Source organism: Anastrepha ludens, chromosome 3 (assembly GCF_028408465.1).
Source record: "Anastrepha ludens isolate Willacy chromosome 3, idAnaLude1.1, whole genome shotgun sequence".
Lineage (NCBI taxonomy): Eukaryota > Metazoa > Arthropoda > Insecta > Diptera > Tephritidae > Anastrepha > Anastrepha ludens.
The window spans coordinates 109,551,520-109,566,033 of NC_071499.1; the positions used below are offsets into that span (position 1 = coordinate 109,551,520).

General features: G+C 34.8%; 4 protein-coding genes across 5 annotated transcripts; 2 read left to right on the top strand and 2 right to left on the bottom strand.

Annotated features, from left to right (window-relative positions):
- Positions 1 to 2,270: 2,270 nt before the first annotated feature.
- Positions 2,271 to 5,082, bottom strand: LOC128858760 (inositol polyphosphate 5-phosphatase K). 2 transcript variants are annotated; one of them, XM_054095253.1, is made up of 2 exons: positions 4,936 to 5,082; positions 2,271 to 4,858 (listed from the first exon to the last, which is right to left on the bottom strand). In XM_054095253.1, exon 2 carries the CDS (start codon positions 4,846 to 4,848, stop codon positions 3,352 to 3,354), a length of 1,497 nt encoding a protein of 498 aa, XP_053951228.1. In that variant the 5' UTR covers positions 4,849 to 4,858; positions 4,936 to 5,082; the 3' UTR covers positions 2,271 to 3,351. The 2 variants fall into 2 exon arrangements, with proteins under 2 accessions (XP_053951228.1, XP_053951230.1); XM_054095255.1 differs by having other exon boundaries at positions 4,925 to 5,082.
- Positions 5,083 to 6,133: 1,051 nt separating this feature from the next.
- LOC128856702 (uncharacterized) lies at positions 6,134 to 7,277 on the bottom strand. The gene has a single exon (XM_054092017.1). It carries the CDS (start codon positions 7,152 to 7,154, stop codon positions 6,696 to 6,698), a length of 459 nt encoding a protein of 152 aa, XP_053947992.1. The 5' UTR covers positions 7,155 to 7,277; the 3' UTR covers positions 6,134 to 6,695.
- Positions 7,278 to 8,412: 1,135 nt separating this feature from the next.
- Positions 8,413 to 12,205, top strand: LOC128858761 (PHD finger protein 12). The gene is made up of 6 exons (XM_054095256.1): positions 8,413 to 8,730; positions 8,903 to 9,093; positions 9,164 to 9,597; positions 9,656 to 9,918; positions 9,975 to 11,551; positions 11,614 to 12,205. The coding sequence occupies exons 1-6, from the start codon at positions 8,689 to 8,691 to the stop codon at positions 11,786 to 11,788; spliced, it is 2,682 nt and encodes an 893-aa protein (XP_053951231.1). The 5' UTR covers positions 8,413 to 8,688; the 3' UTR covers positions 11,789 to 12,205.
- Positions 12,206 to 13,023: 818 nt separating this feature from the next.
- On the top strand, positions 13,024 to 14,289 carry LOC128858762 (DNL-type zinc finger protein-like). Its single transcript, XM_054095257.1, has one exon. The coding sequence runs from the start codon at positions 13,229 to 13,231 to the stop codon at positions 13,760 to 13,762; it is 534 nt and encodes a 177-aa protein (XP_053951232.1). The 5' UTR covers positions 13,024 to 13,228; the 3' UTR covers positions 13,763 to 14,289.
- Positions 14,290 to 14,514: the final 225 nt, after the last annotated feature.

Sequence of the window (14,514 nt, forward strand, 5' to 3'; positions counted from 1 at the left end):
ACACATATTGTACCTTATTTAAGAGCGTTCAAAGTATTTTTTAAGCTAATAAAAAAAAAATCGATTTTTTGAAAAATTCACAGTAGACTTCCCCCTTAAATAAAGATATAATTTTCAAAAATACAATATTTTGTTTATGCGATTTTATTTAATTATTTCAGATTCATGCGGTCTATGGAACGTATCTATAGTTATAATATGGAACTAGTGTCCTTTTTTATGCGATTTTATTACATTATTTCGGAGTTATGCGGTTTTAGCACTTTTGAAACGTATCTATAGTTTTACTATAGAACTAGTAGCTTTTTTATGCTGTTTTTTTTTATGCTGTTTCTTGCGGAACGTATCTACCGCATAAAAACAGAACCTACTGTACTTCCGTACATTTTAGGTCTATTCATGAAGCAAGTCCTTTGTAAAAATTGTTCCAAATTATCAAGTTTTGGTGTTCATGTATCCAAAAAAACTTGCAAGTAGGGAAAATTGAAAGAGCAAAGTGACATTTCACTTTGAGGGGGAGTTGCAAGTTTTTAAGGGATAAGTTTTTACTTCTAAGAATTGCAAGTGTCTCCAGCCTCCAGTTATCGTTGCTGCAGTTTCCGAAATACAAATCGAAAGAATTGAAGGTATCTTTTGTGTTTTGTGCTTCTAATTTGACAATATATTTACTTATATACATACATACATGCTTAGACGGAAGCAAGGAAAATATGAAAAAAGCTGTGATTGCCACAACAATAGAATGGAACAAATTATTGTGGACAAAATAAAATCATGTGATGCTAAGCATTTTTATTTTGCATTATACTAGCTTAATTTTTTTAATATTTAATGCAAGGTATCTCAACTGAAAATTTTTTTACTTTTTGTAATTTTTCCAGCTAACAGTTTAAGTTAGTAAATTGATATTTGGTTTTAGGTTATGAGACCGAATTCTCGAAATTAAGTTAATGACAAGTTATTGTATAATTTTTACATGAACAGACTTTTTATTGTTAATTTAATTTATTGTTGTATTATAATTAATTTTTTGTTATATTATTAAAATCACTTTGAAATTTTAAGATATTTTTATCGAAAAATGCTTACCGGTTATCCATTGGCACCAATATTTGATCGGCCTTATAATATTGCTACAGAGTATTCAATAAAAAATATTAAAACATACCTTACATACGTACAAATGTATACATAGTACGTGTGTAAAACAAAAAATTGATAACGCATATTTAATCTCAAACTATTATCAGATATTGGTTCAATATTTCCAGAAATAATTTTTATTTGAACACGAATAAATAGATATGTATGTATGTATGAACGTATTGTCAATTGAGTGTGCTTTAGAGTTGCCCCAAATTGGTGTTTTAATTGAGAATTTTAGCTCTTGTTCTTTTCTGCATTCTGGGCAGATGTATGAGACATCTGGAAAATCACCAAGTTGGTGTAGCACCCACAGGGTGAGACTTCTCAAAATCAGGTCACATCTCAGAGAGGATTTGTTATGTTCACCGATGTATGGAATTAAAGGAATTCCGAGGCCGGTCCCACATCCATATGCAAACACACTCACATACATATGTCTAAGGTATCGGTATAATACAAATAACAAATATGTACCCACATAAGGTTTTAGGGGTACGCAGAATTTTCAAAAAATTGATTTTGTTTGCATTTGTTTAAGGTATAATATCTTAAAAATATTGTGTGAAAATTTGAAGTGAACCCGACAAATCGAGATATTCAACAATTATGTAACAAAGGATGCTCGGGAAAATCGGCAATCGATAGCAAAACTTTAAGTGCGTTTTTCTCAAAACTTTTTGAACTGGTTTTCACTGTCTCTTAAAAACCGCTTGAGAGATTTCAATAAAATTTATACTGCTTTTGAAAAACATAAAAACTCGTGCCTGATCGAAGGATTGTTTTTTTAATTTCGATTTTTTTTAACAATTAATTGTCGGAGTTTCTCGAAAATTTGATAAAATATTTCCTGAGAACGTCATAATGTTTATTTTGAAAAAAGCTTCGATCAGTCACAAAATTATGTATTAATAACACAAATTTCTCTTGTCCGATTGATTTTAGATGAATCTCCAAAGACTTGTGATGATCATCGCAAGGGACTTCTGGAGGAACGGGCTCCACACAAACAGCGATAACTTTTACAATTATTAATTTTTTTTTGAAATTTTGCTAAAGTCACGTAGCAAAAACAAATTATTGAAAATCATAATTTTTTTGGGCCTCTGATTACCCCTAACCCCATAAGGAAACTCAATTGATTTGGTAGATTTTTGTATTTTTAAAACATATTATATTATATTTTACAATATTTTCCAAAATTGTTGGCAGAATATTGTCCGGGTATTAACCCTCGATTGGCTATTAATAAGTACGTGCAGGTAAATTCTGCTACCACTGCCTTTATTGTGTATGTATGTACATACGTACATACATATGTATCATATGCACGAGCGTAAGAGTGTTAGCTTTATTTTATCATCCAAAAGATATAAGTAAACAATGTATACATGTATAACACTAGTAAGCTTTAATATTTTATAGCCGATAAGATATACGTACACACATACATATGTAAGTAAACAAAATAAATGCTTACCGATGTTTTCATAACAAAGGTAAATCGATAAAAAATTATTGGTATAAAACTGGTCTATCAAGTTTTGTTTGAAAATAATGGACTTATTTCGTTATCGTTCCGATTTTTTTAGCACAGGAAAAATGCGTTTGTCTTAAATGTGTTAAAATGTATCCCCTTTATTATTTTAGATTCCTTCACCGACTTCTGAAATTAAATTGACGTCGTCAATCTAAATTGATTATTTATTCAATATACATATGCATGTATCCGGTTGTACTCTCAGCAGAGAACGTAAATTTATTTGATGCATTTCATTTCATTTCATGCGTTTACGTTCTCTGCTGTCAGTAGTACCTCGCTAGTATTTTATACAATTCGTTATTGTAATTGTCATTTGACTGTTAAAATTAACATTTGTAAAATTTATATAAAACTTTTCAGACACTTGTTAGACTATATATGTACATATGTACAAGTGTCACTCACTTACGAATGTTTACAAACAGTGAATGAATAAATGCCTTTTGCATATTTCTTAATTTAATACTTTCAACAATAGGTTTAGAAAAATACTAAATTTAGTGATGCCGAATTAGCAACGTTATTTAAGGGTTAACTTCAATATACATAACAAAAAAATATATATACCTTTTACATGTCTTTATCCGGGTTGGTTAAATTATTAAGTGTTAAAAGAAGTCATAAATAGAAATAAATAAGTTGAACATATAATATTTTTACTTTCGTTAAGCAATATTTGCGTTTCCTCTAAGAGCAACAGCACGGAAAACGTTGCTCATTCCAGCCACGCTGGTTATGCCACGCATGCCAGTATTTTGGAAGTAAATTAATAAGTAACGTTCACCATCGCGCATGTTGATGTCATCGGAGAAATCGAGCCGAATATCTTCTTCGTCCTGCAATTGTTGACGACGCAAACGTTCACGATTGCGATGGTGGTGACGACTTGAGCGATGTGTACCCGGTGTTTCAAAGAAGGGATCTACCGGCGAATCAGGTGAAGATGGTGGTGACTCGGCCTGGTTGACATATTCATAACCAATGTGTTCGTTCAAACTAGCAAAACCCTCTCGAAACACTCCTATCCAGTCGTGGTTACGCTCTTCAAAATCATTAGGCTTTATATATTCCACCGTATTTTCTTCACCAATTTTCCACTCAACGATATCTTTGAAGTTTACGCAAGTGGCTCGATAGTTTGGATAAAGTTTAATACTGATCTCGCTACTCACTGGTTTATGATCACTAATGTTATATGCAGGATGTGATTTATATGATCTTTGTTCGATAGCTAGCCTTTCATCGGGTCGCTTATTGAGCGGTTGTAATGCATATAGTATACGGTCTGTCCATGCAGGTCGGCGCTTTAAATCATAATTTGATGTGCCTTCATGATATTTAAATGTCGGTGGGAAAGCAGGCAATCGTTCATGCATTAAATGGAAGGCTTTCTGTAATTTTGTTCGCACATGAAGTAATTGGTCGCGTTGAATGAGTTCACTCAGTTGCTCGTCATTTTTAACAGCGGCCAAAACCTCAGCAGGACTATCATCACCCATTAAACGGAAATTGAGATCACCAAACCAAAAGACATAGTCGTGATCGTAAATTTCTCGATAGTGGGGCACATGGTAATGGTGATTTTCCATGATCTGTTCATAGTCCTCAATACGTTCATCTAAATGATGATCATGAGCTGCCAAGTGTGAAACGACAAACGTCAAGGCACACCCATATAAAGAGAACCGGATGCTCACTGCACCCTTGTTACCCCAAATTCCACCAAAGCCGGTACGCGTAAATTCGGGTTCAATGTCACGTAAATGTTCTACATGTTTGCGACGTACCAACAGAGTAAGTAGCAAACCTTGCATTTGCTCAGATTTTATAACCACATAGTCATAATCTCGTAGTAGTTTTTTAACTTTGTGCGTCCATGGGTCTTCTTTAAAGAGTCCTAACATCTGCTGCTGTGGCTGCACGTTTACTTCCTGTAACCCAATAGCGTAAATATCGGGTAAAGATTCCAGCTTTTGATCATCGACACCCTGAAGCCCCAAAAGTGAACGTAACGAAATATTGTCTGGGAAACGGGTGCCTACGTTCCATGTGACCACATATACCGTATATGTTTCCACATAGAGCTGCTGTTGCTGTGGCAGCTGTTGCAAATCAGATTGTGATTTGTGTTCATCGCCTGCTTTTACGGAGCTTGATTTCATTATATCACAACTGTAACGAAAAGTAAACAGAATATTTAATGCTTTCGTTAGCAAATGTTTAGCAACTTTTTCAAACCTAATTCTTACTAGGTATGCTAATTTGAAATTGCGTCAACACCACTGCAATTTGTCAGCACTATAAAAAATAGGTGTGCGTAATTTTTCAATTGGTATGAGCGCAAAATAACAGAAGAAGGCTGGTCAAAACACGGAATGTTTTCGTTTTGTGAACGAATAGCATGAACATCCATATATATATATATATATGTCTATGTATATTGCCCTACAAGGCCACAATTGTCAAAATCAGCTGTAAAACTTAGGGTTGCGTTGGTATAAAAAATAAGCAAGGCAAGAATCAAGAATGATAAAATGCAGGATTGCGCCTTTCACATTCGCTGCGACGTCATCTCTGCGACAGACAAAAGGCAGAAAAAGTACTTATTTGGAGAAATGAAGAGGAATGGAAACTTCCAAACGCAAAAAATACACACACACACACTTTCTTGCCATAACGACATCAACAAAAAACGCACAAAAACTGCATTTAGTTTACTGTTACAATTGTGATTCACAATTTAATGTGCGGCCCTTCATTTTCATTAGTTTGTTTCGTTAAAAAATCGGCAACCAGCGAAAGCATCCGTTGCTAGCGCTGCGTTATCTTTTTGTTTATTTAACAATTCTATTGTTATTTAATCTTTTAAAAAATTAAATAAATAAAAATCAGCAAGACGAATTGAATATCTAAGGTGGAACCATTAAAAACAGTTTCTTTATTTTTCGCGTTCTTGAAAAGTCTGACGTCAGCCCTCTTCGCTATACAAAACAAACAAATGAATGCCTGGGTAGTATTGTGATTTGTAAGATTAAAACTATACAATCTTATGCAAAGGAAGTGTCGCATGTCAAATTGTTAAAGCACAAATGAATATAAAACCTCCAAAAGCAATTTTTTACGTTTTCATGCGGAAGGTGCGTGGTTAGAAAGTATGTGTGTGTGCGTAAAATTTCTTGTGTTTGCTTGCTTCCGCCTACTCTTCTTCTTCATAAACAGATAATTCCCCTTCCTTTTGCTTGTTTATTCATGGACTTTTACGACATGGCGACCACGGAAGGCGCACTCTGTTTCTCTACCATCCTTGAAAAATCACAATATTAGCAATCCATTCGCTTAATATTTACAACCAAGTAATTCTTCTTATTTTCGGTAGGCGCCACTTTCCATTCGCCTTGCCTGCAACCCAACTACCCCTACCACTATTTTTTAGTGCTTTAACAAATGTTTAATCAAAGCGAATGTAATAAATGCGCCTTGTAGTTTATTAATTATTGGATATATTATCGTTTTTGTAGCATAAATATTTAGGAAATGCTGCTAAACTGACCGTCTCGGGCCAGATATTAATCCAGTTTTTTCCGGTAACTTGGAACGAAATATAAATACTAGCGAATACAATATCTCATTTGGGATAGATTAATTAAAATACTGTATGCTAAATGTTCTATTTTATAGACAATTACAAAATCAGTACTTTACATAAATAAAGATCCAAACAGCTGCTATTGAACTTAAATCAATACCAAACGATTGCAACTACACCCAATTTAGAACTTTAAATCTTACTACAATTCATAACATCGGGAAAAGATCATGAAACAAAATGGAAGTTACAACTATCTAAATATAAAAATATAATTTCATTCAATAAAGTTAATAAGATTTTATTGGCTTATTAAACTATATTCATTCGTAATTTCTTATAACTAAAAATTCACACTATAAAATTACGTTGTTTTTAGGCCAGCGGTAAAAATAAAATGCATACGTATTCAAATCTCAATAGCTAGCAGCACTCATTTTGTATTGATCGTTCCAGAGCAAAATTGTACTCCTCAGTTTCGTCCACGGACATTTGACGAGTTAACAAAGCTAAAATGCTGTCGACCTGCAATTGTGTTACTTCAAAATCACATTTCGTACTTAATTGTGGCGCTAACTCGAACGGTATTCCTTGCACGTATGGCACTGGTGTTGCATTGTTATAACCACCCGCTACACTTGTTGTTGGTGGGTAAGCAGGCTGTCCTGAGAACCTGTTCATTCCAAACGTAGGTGGTATTGGAGGATACATTCCCATACCTTGTGTTGGAGGCCTAGCAGGGTCGTTTTCCGATGTTTTACGTTCTACAAAAATAAAATCATCACCTCCCCCACCTTCATTTGTTTGTGTGGGATCAGTTGGTCCTTGAATTGGCTCTTCTGGTGGTGGATCTGGTTTCTTCTTTGAGAAAAAAGAAAGCATTTTATAACGAATAAATAAGCAAAACTTCAATAAACACTCGTAAAGCAGCTGTATATGCTAACAATTTATTTTGCGTTTCGAACGCTGTTGTATTGTTTTTGTTCTATTTCTGTCGTTGACTCAGTAATACATAGGGTTGCCAATGTGCATTATATCTAAGTACACTAGATTATTTATTAGATTTAATGAAACTAATTGTTTTCGGGACATTTATATTTGTTGCCTATATGTACCATATTATATAAGGATTATAAATTATTTAAATTGATTGTGTCAACTTTTATATACATATATCAATTTTTCTATGTGATTGAATTAAATTGGCTTAAATAGTAAAAAAGTCCTAAAATTTGACCAAAAATTTAGATTTATCACGCAAATGAATTATGCTATTAATAAATCTTTTTCACACCTCGCTTTTGTGCGACGCAATAATTAATTTTTCTCAAATCCGATACCCTAAAGTATACTCTTCTAATTGACATAGTATCCAGCTCCGTTGAATGCCCTCCTCATTCCATTAAAATCACATGATGCGATATTATTTTCAAAATTGAATATCGCATTAATTAGAGTTAAGAGGGAAAAACTTTAGGAAGAGGAAGAGTAGGCGAAGGCAATAGAAACTACCAAACACAAGAAATTTGTTTGTTTTGTATTTTTAAGGGCTTGACATCCCACTTGTCAAAATCGTGTAAAATAAATTGACTATTTTGGGAGACGCACCTTTCTGTATTTAATTCGCCTTGTATATATACGTATATAATTCTTGTCCTTATATTTTAAGATTGCGCTCTGTTCAGATCATGCAAATTAATTACGCAACTAAGATATTTAGGCAATTACGGCGTTAATTGAGCAATTAATAAATTTTGCAATTTTCACTACATAGATTTCCCACGCAACCCTATGGGGAATGTTCAAGGAGAAGAACAAAATGTGTTCAATAGGGAAAGTGGAGGTCATAAAAATAAAAACAAATTGAAGACAAAATTTATGTTGAAACTAAAATTATGAAAATGTATTCCCAATTATAAAATTCTTTTGAAATTATTCAATATACCATCAAAATCAAAAGAAGGGGACTGGGGCGAAATGACATTAGTTCCGTATCCAACATTAAAATACGCTTTCACATTTAGTGCATTAACCCTTCTTTTGAACCTAAATTTATCCTCACTTTTTTGTTTTCTCATACAAAATCAAAATGTTTTCAGCTATTAATTTCTAATTGAGCTAGCTTAGTTGTATGTATGCAAACACAAAATTCGATAATTTAATTAAGGACTGAATTGCCTCAATTAAAGTGCATGTCTGAACAAAGTATCATGTTCATAAAGTTATTACATTCCATGCGCGGCCAAATACAACTCTAATTGTGGGTTTAAGAAATTCACTGAACACCTTCTTCAGCATCGAATTGAACAAATGTCAAACAATTTAACTGCAGCTAAAGATCCTTTGGAATAAATTGGATATTACGAGGAATCGAAAAGTTGTTTTTGTGAAAATATTTCGGTAATACAAAGCAGACATGTCGAAAGTGGAAGTGGATCCGAATTTGCCCATTATGGAGGTAATTAAAACTGCATTCAAATCAACAACAAGCAGTGAAAGTTGCTCGTCCTAATGCATCGCCAGATGCTGGAACGCAAAATTTCTTTCAATCTGTAAAGTGCTGAGAAAATTAAAATTTAACATGTAAAATAATCAAAAATTAATAATATATTAATTATATTTTTAAACAGCAAATTAGAAACCTTATTAAACCACCGCCATCTGAAGAAGAAAAAATAACATTGCGCCCAGTGAATACGAAACATCCATATTACAAACGACCAGGTCGAGGTCACAATCATGATCTTTGTGATGCCTGTGAGGAAGGTGGAGATCTGCTGTGCTGTGATCGCTGTCCTTCTAGTTTCCATTTGCAGTGCCAGTAAGTACACGTGTTCACTTGGGTATATATACATTAATATATATAATAATTATGTGTTATCTCACCTTAGTGATCCACCACTTACAGAGGAAGATATACCAAGCGGCCAATGGCTATGTCATAACTGCCGCATGACTCTTAAACCCACTCCATCTTCCAAATCAAGCTCTGTTGAACGTAATGCTTCTGGCGTGGCAGTATCTGTACGTGCAGAAAGTTCACGACCAAGTACTCCGTCAGTTTCGGTTGAGACAGAATCGGCCCCGTTTAAGTTCCGTAATTTACGAAAACGCAGCAGTAGTCGGGCATCGTTTTGTAGCGATCTTAGCAGTACTGAAAAATATTTATCGAAATTACCAGTAGGAATACAAAGGGCACTAGACCCTAATAAAAAACCCACACCGCTGGATGAATTGATAAAAGCAGCTAGTATATTAAATCCAAAACAATTTGAGTTACCGCGAGAGTTAGAAATACACTCTCAGTTTCCTGGCAATGATAAAGGTGGCTATAACAGTCTTCAAAATTATAAATTTAAAAAATATCTGATTATTTTTTTTAGTTGAGCCTATACGAAAAAATGGAAATGGGAATAAAAAACCAAGTAATGTACGTCGAAATTCTAAGCCATACGAGCTAGACTCACAGGGTCTCGTGCCATTACCCGCAAAAACTTGTTTTTACTGCCGCAAATCTTGTAAAAAAGCGCCTCTCGTTGCGTGTGACTACTGTCCTTTATACTTTCATCAAGATTGCTTGAATCCACCGATGACCGCCTTACCAACTGGTCTCTGGATGTGTCCCAACCATGTAGAAAACTTCATTGTAATACAGTATATTTTTAAGATAATAGTAAATATCTGAATACGATTTTGTTTTAGGATAATCATCTCGTAACCAGTATTTCAGCTACGGAGCGCGTTCGCTTGTGGGATAAGTTCTCACAGCCTTTCGATCACGAATCAGTGAAAATGGAATTCTTCAGACGCGTACACATGCGTAATCCACCCTTCCGTATCAAAGTGCCAATAAAAACTCGAGAAACAATTGAAATTCCTCCGATGGTGAAATATCACTACGAAAATCCCCCACCTCTTTTGCCATCATTGCGTGAAACTTTGCGTTATGACATAGTCAAACGACGCAAATGTCTTCCTAGTTCACCTGAAATAATATCTAAAGAAAGCGTGGCTGAATCGGTTTTTAAGGATTTAGAAGCACTTCAAAGCGCCAAAGCTAAATTTCGTGAAATTCAAAAAGAACTGGGTCAAATAGCTGACTTAAGCAGTAGTGAAGAGGAAGAAGATAATACTGAAGAAATCTCTGAGGATAACAAACCTCAAGAGGAAGGATCGAAAACTGACAATGATGTTACTGATAAAGAGAAAACAGAAGAGGATGATAAAAATAAGAAGGCAAAGAGCAGTAAAAAGCGTAGCAAACGGGGGGAATCTACCAAAAGCGGCGTTTCGGAAGTGCATATAAAATGTGAGGAGGAAGTGAAAATCGATCATGATGCACAAAAATCACCTACAAGTCAAGTTCAAGAAGAAGATATGGATAAGATCAAAATCAAAGACGACGAAGAAACTGACGATGATACTAAATACAATGCCGAAATAGATGCAGAGCTTCGTTATTTAGATGTGGATTTGATAAAAAAATTAGCATTTCAACGGGTGCAACAACTTGTACATGAACACCCAGAGATTGTGGTGCAATACCAAAATCGCACGGCAGCAAAACGTATACGTGAACTCACAAAGCCCGATGCACAACAAATATTGCCATCGCAAATACTTTCACCAGAAGATGTACGGCGTCTCTCGATAATGTTTACAGGCGAAACATCGTCGATCTTAGCACAACATCAAACCGCTAGCGATGACGATTTACCGCAGCTACACCCGGCATTGGCCACTGCTGCTGCTATTGTTGCTGCCGACGAAGAAGAGCAAAAGTACAAACCACGTATTCGCACCGACACGGAAAAAGCGTACGAAATAGCAACCCGGCTTGAACTGAAGTTGATGCGGTGTAAAGTGCGCGCTCGCGCTGTACTAACTCCGTTAGGCGATATACTTGAAGACAATCGATGGTTCAGTAATGTGGAGTTACATTCGTCATTTTTTATGCGTTATCGAAATCTGCACATTGGGTCTGGTCAAGCTTCTGTTGATGTGAATCTTTCCTTCATCGGACATTGTTGCCGCATTTCGCCCAAACACGCAACAATTTTTTATGATGACTTCACAAAAACCTACGAACTTATCAACTACTCAGAATATGGCACCGAAGTTAACGGACAACTGTATTCATGCGATTTCACTGACCATGGCCCCACGCCTGCAAAAAAACTTAAAAATGAAGACATCGAATTGCAAAAACGTGTTCAAGAGATTTTGGATAAACGGCGTGGAATACAACGGCAGCATTACATATTAGATAGGAATTCAAGGTCAGGAAATCTATAAAAATGCCATGTGGGTGATTCTATAATGTTTTAATTTTTTGCTTCAGAATGGCTCCACCAATGAAACCTGAATGCAAATGCACTTTTGTCTCTGAACCCCCGATGCTTGCTGGCGCTTGGGAAGGTACGGCGATACTAACACATGGTACTTTAATACGTTTCGGTTGCTTGTCGTTTGTATTCTCAATACCTGAAGGAGGCATAAGTAACATGCAAGGTTAAGGGATCGGGTCTCTGGAGCAACAAATGAATTTGGTTAGCTGCAATAAGTTTTAATTTTGCAAATGAATATTCATAAGTAATTTTAGTATATTGCTTTCGATACGAAACAATCTTATTGTAACATAACAAAGAGAATATTCTCGCAGTTTCGGAAAACAGTCAGCAAACCAATTGATATTCATATAATATTTGCACAAACTATTTGTGATGCTCAATTAAAGCTTAATCGTTTTTTTTTTTTTTTATCTATTTATCTCTAGTATGAAATATATTATTTTAATCAAAATAATACTCTAGTACATACAACTTCTGTGGTTTGTGTGACATTTTCACATTACGTAGATGCACTACAGCGTTTACAAAGTTATAAAACATATTTTATGAACTAGACGTTAAATAAAGCTTAGAGAATAAAGATATTGAATTGAGGTTATTTAAAATGGAAGGGGTTTTTAGGGTATTTTACTTTCACTACTTAATACTACATACAAGTTGTTTATCTTAAATGGGTGTTATTTATCTGTTAGTAAAATAGGGCACCGAACAAATTTTCTGCTATGAGTGAACGAAAAATATCAATAATACAGAAAAAGCGCATAATTGACTTTTAAATTTCAACTTATATTTTAGTATCCTACTTCTATCTACCTGGTCGTTACTAAAATTTTAAGCAGTAACCTCAAAATAGAAAGAGTCAAATTTTACTATGACTACCGTTCGGTTTAAGCGCGTGATTACCATTCGGAATTCACATAGAGAACGTTGGTTCGAATCTCGGTGAAAGCAAAATTAATAAAAACATTTTTCTAATAGCGCTCGCGCCTCGGTAGGCAATGGCAAACCTCCGAATGTATTTCTGCCATGAAAAAGCTCCTCATAAAAATATCAGCCGTTCGGAGTCGGCTTGAAACTATAGGTCCCTCCATTTGTGGAACAACATCAAGACGCACACCACAAATAGGAGGAGGAGCTCGGCCAAACACCCAAAAAGGGTGTACGCGTCAATTATATATATATATATGTATGTATATTTGTAATTTATTTGAGACATCAAAGTGTCACTACAGATTCAGGCGGAGGAGGGAGAGAGACAAGCTACTATACACAAACTTTAGCCAATAAATTTATAATACCGCAAAAGTTTAAAAAGTATCAGAATTGATCCAGCCATTAATAACTTGGCAACACTGTGTCTTCGTTCTTCTTCGCTAATTCCTTTACCAGTCTTAACGAAACTTTAAAAATCAGCTGGTAAGTTGTCATAGCTCTCGTTGGACAAGTTTACATTTAGCTGTCGAAGTGAAGCAATATTTGTGTCTAACATATCCAATAATAGAAATTCAGAGAATATCTAATTAGCATATACATACATACTAAACGTTTCAATAATTTTGTTTTATTTTTGCAATATTCATAAATACGTCGTGATGAGCGTGTAAAATGAACTCGTTGCGTAATCTCTTTAGCTTGAGGACACTTAACAGTATACGGCAACAAGGCCAAAATGTCCTCTTTAACATCACACAACCTGTGGAAGGTGTGGCTACGGCTGCACCGGTCACGGACCGCACTATCAACGATGGCGTCGATAAAATATGTCAACCGCTGAAAATACCAAAGTCCATTCTCGATGCAACAACATTTACGGGTAAAAAGTTTGGTGAATCTGGCGTATCCTCATCTGGTTCAATTTCACCTAATACCCTGAAACGCTTACGTTGCATGGAACGCAAGATTGAATTGGTTTATCGTTGTAAATTGTGCAACACACGAAATAGTAAGCAGGTGTCAGAAGCTGCTTACAGGACCGGTGTGGTAATCCTTCAATGTGACGGTTGTGCTGTTAACCATTTAATAGCCGATCATTCTGGATGGTTTGCCAAAACCAAAGGCAAGAGTTTTGATCAAGTGCTAGCCGAGAAAGGTGATCGTATTAAGATTATCAAAGTAAATGAAAATGGTGAATTACTATAATTGCAAACAGCAAGAAAATACAAGACACTTAAAATCTACACACGCATTATTAGAAAGAAAAAATGTTGCTTATGAACGCTTTGTATTAAGAACTACTTTAATTACTATTTTATCATGGATAATATTTCATCTTAAATGACTTGCTAAATGTTGAAAACTTTGTATGCCAAAATTAGGTTGACTGGATATGTATGACGGCTTTGCCGTCGGTAGCACATTTTTATTGATTATGCTTACGACGGCTACTTCGCCAAGTATAGAGGATGAAGCTGATTTGTATTGAGCTGAGCTTAATTTCGAAACAATCCTAGGGAAACGTAAATACATTAAGTGATAATTGCCATAAACGCTTTAATTAACTTTGATTTGTATTAAGTACAGTTTAAAAACATTGAATTGTAGATATTTAAAAACATTGGTTTTGTACTATACGATAACATTTATAAAATATAATATTAAAAGAAGCAAAAGAAAACGGAATAAAGATCAAATTTTAACAGAACAAACAGCAACAAACAAAAATGACTTTATTATACTGCGCAGCGAATTATGTACCTGTGGCTTTGTAAGTTTTTGGTTTTCGTACCCGTTGTTTTTATTTATATATTTAGAAAAAAATTTCAACAGAAACATTTGTGTCGCCTGGCATGACGAAATACATACTTAAATGGGTTATATGGGGGTTTGCAAATGCGATTTTCGCAGCGTCATACGCGTTATTTAGTTCAATTAATGAAATGTAAATAATTGAA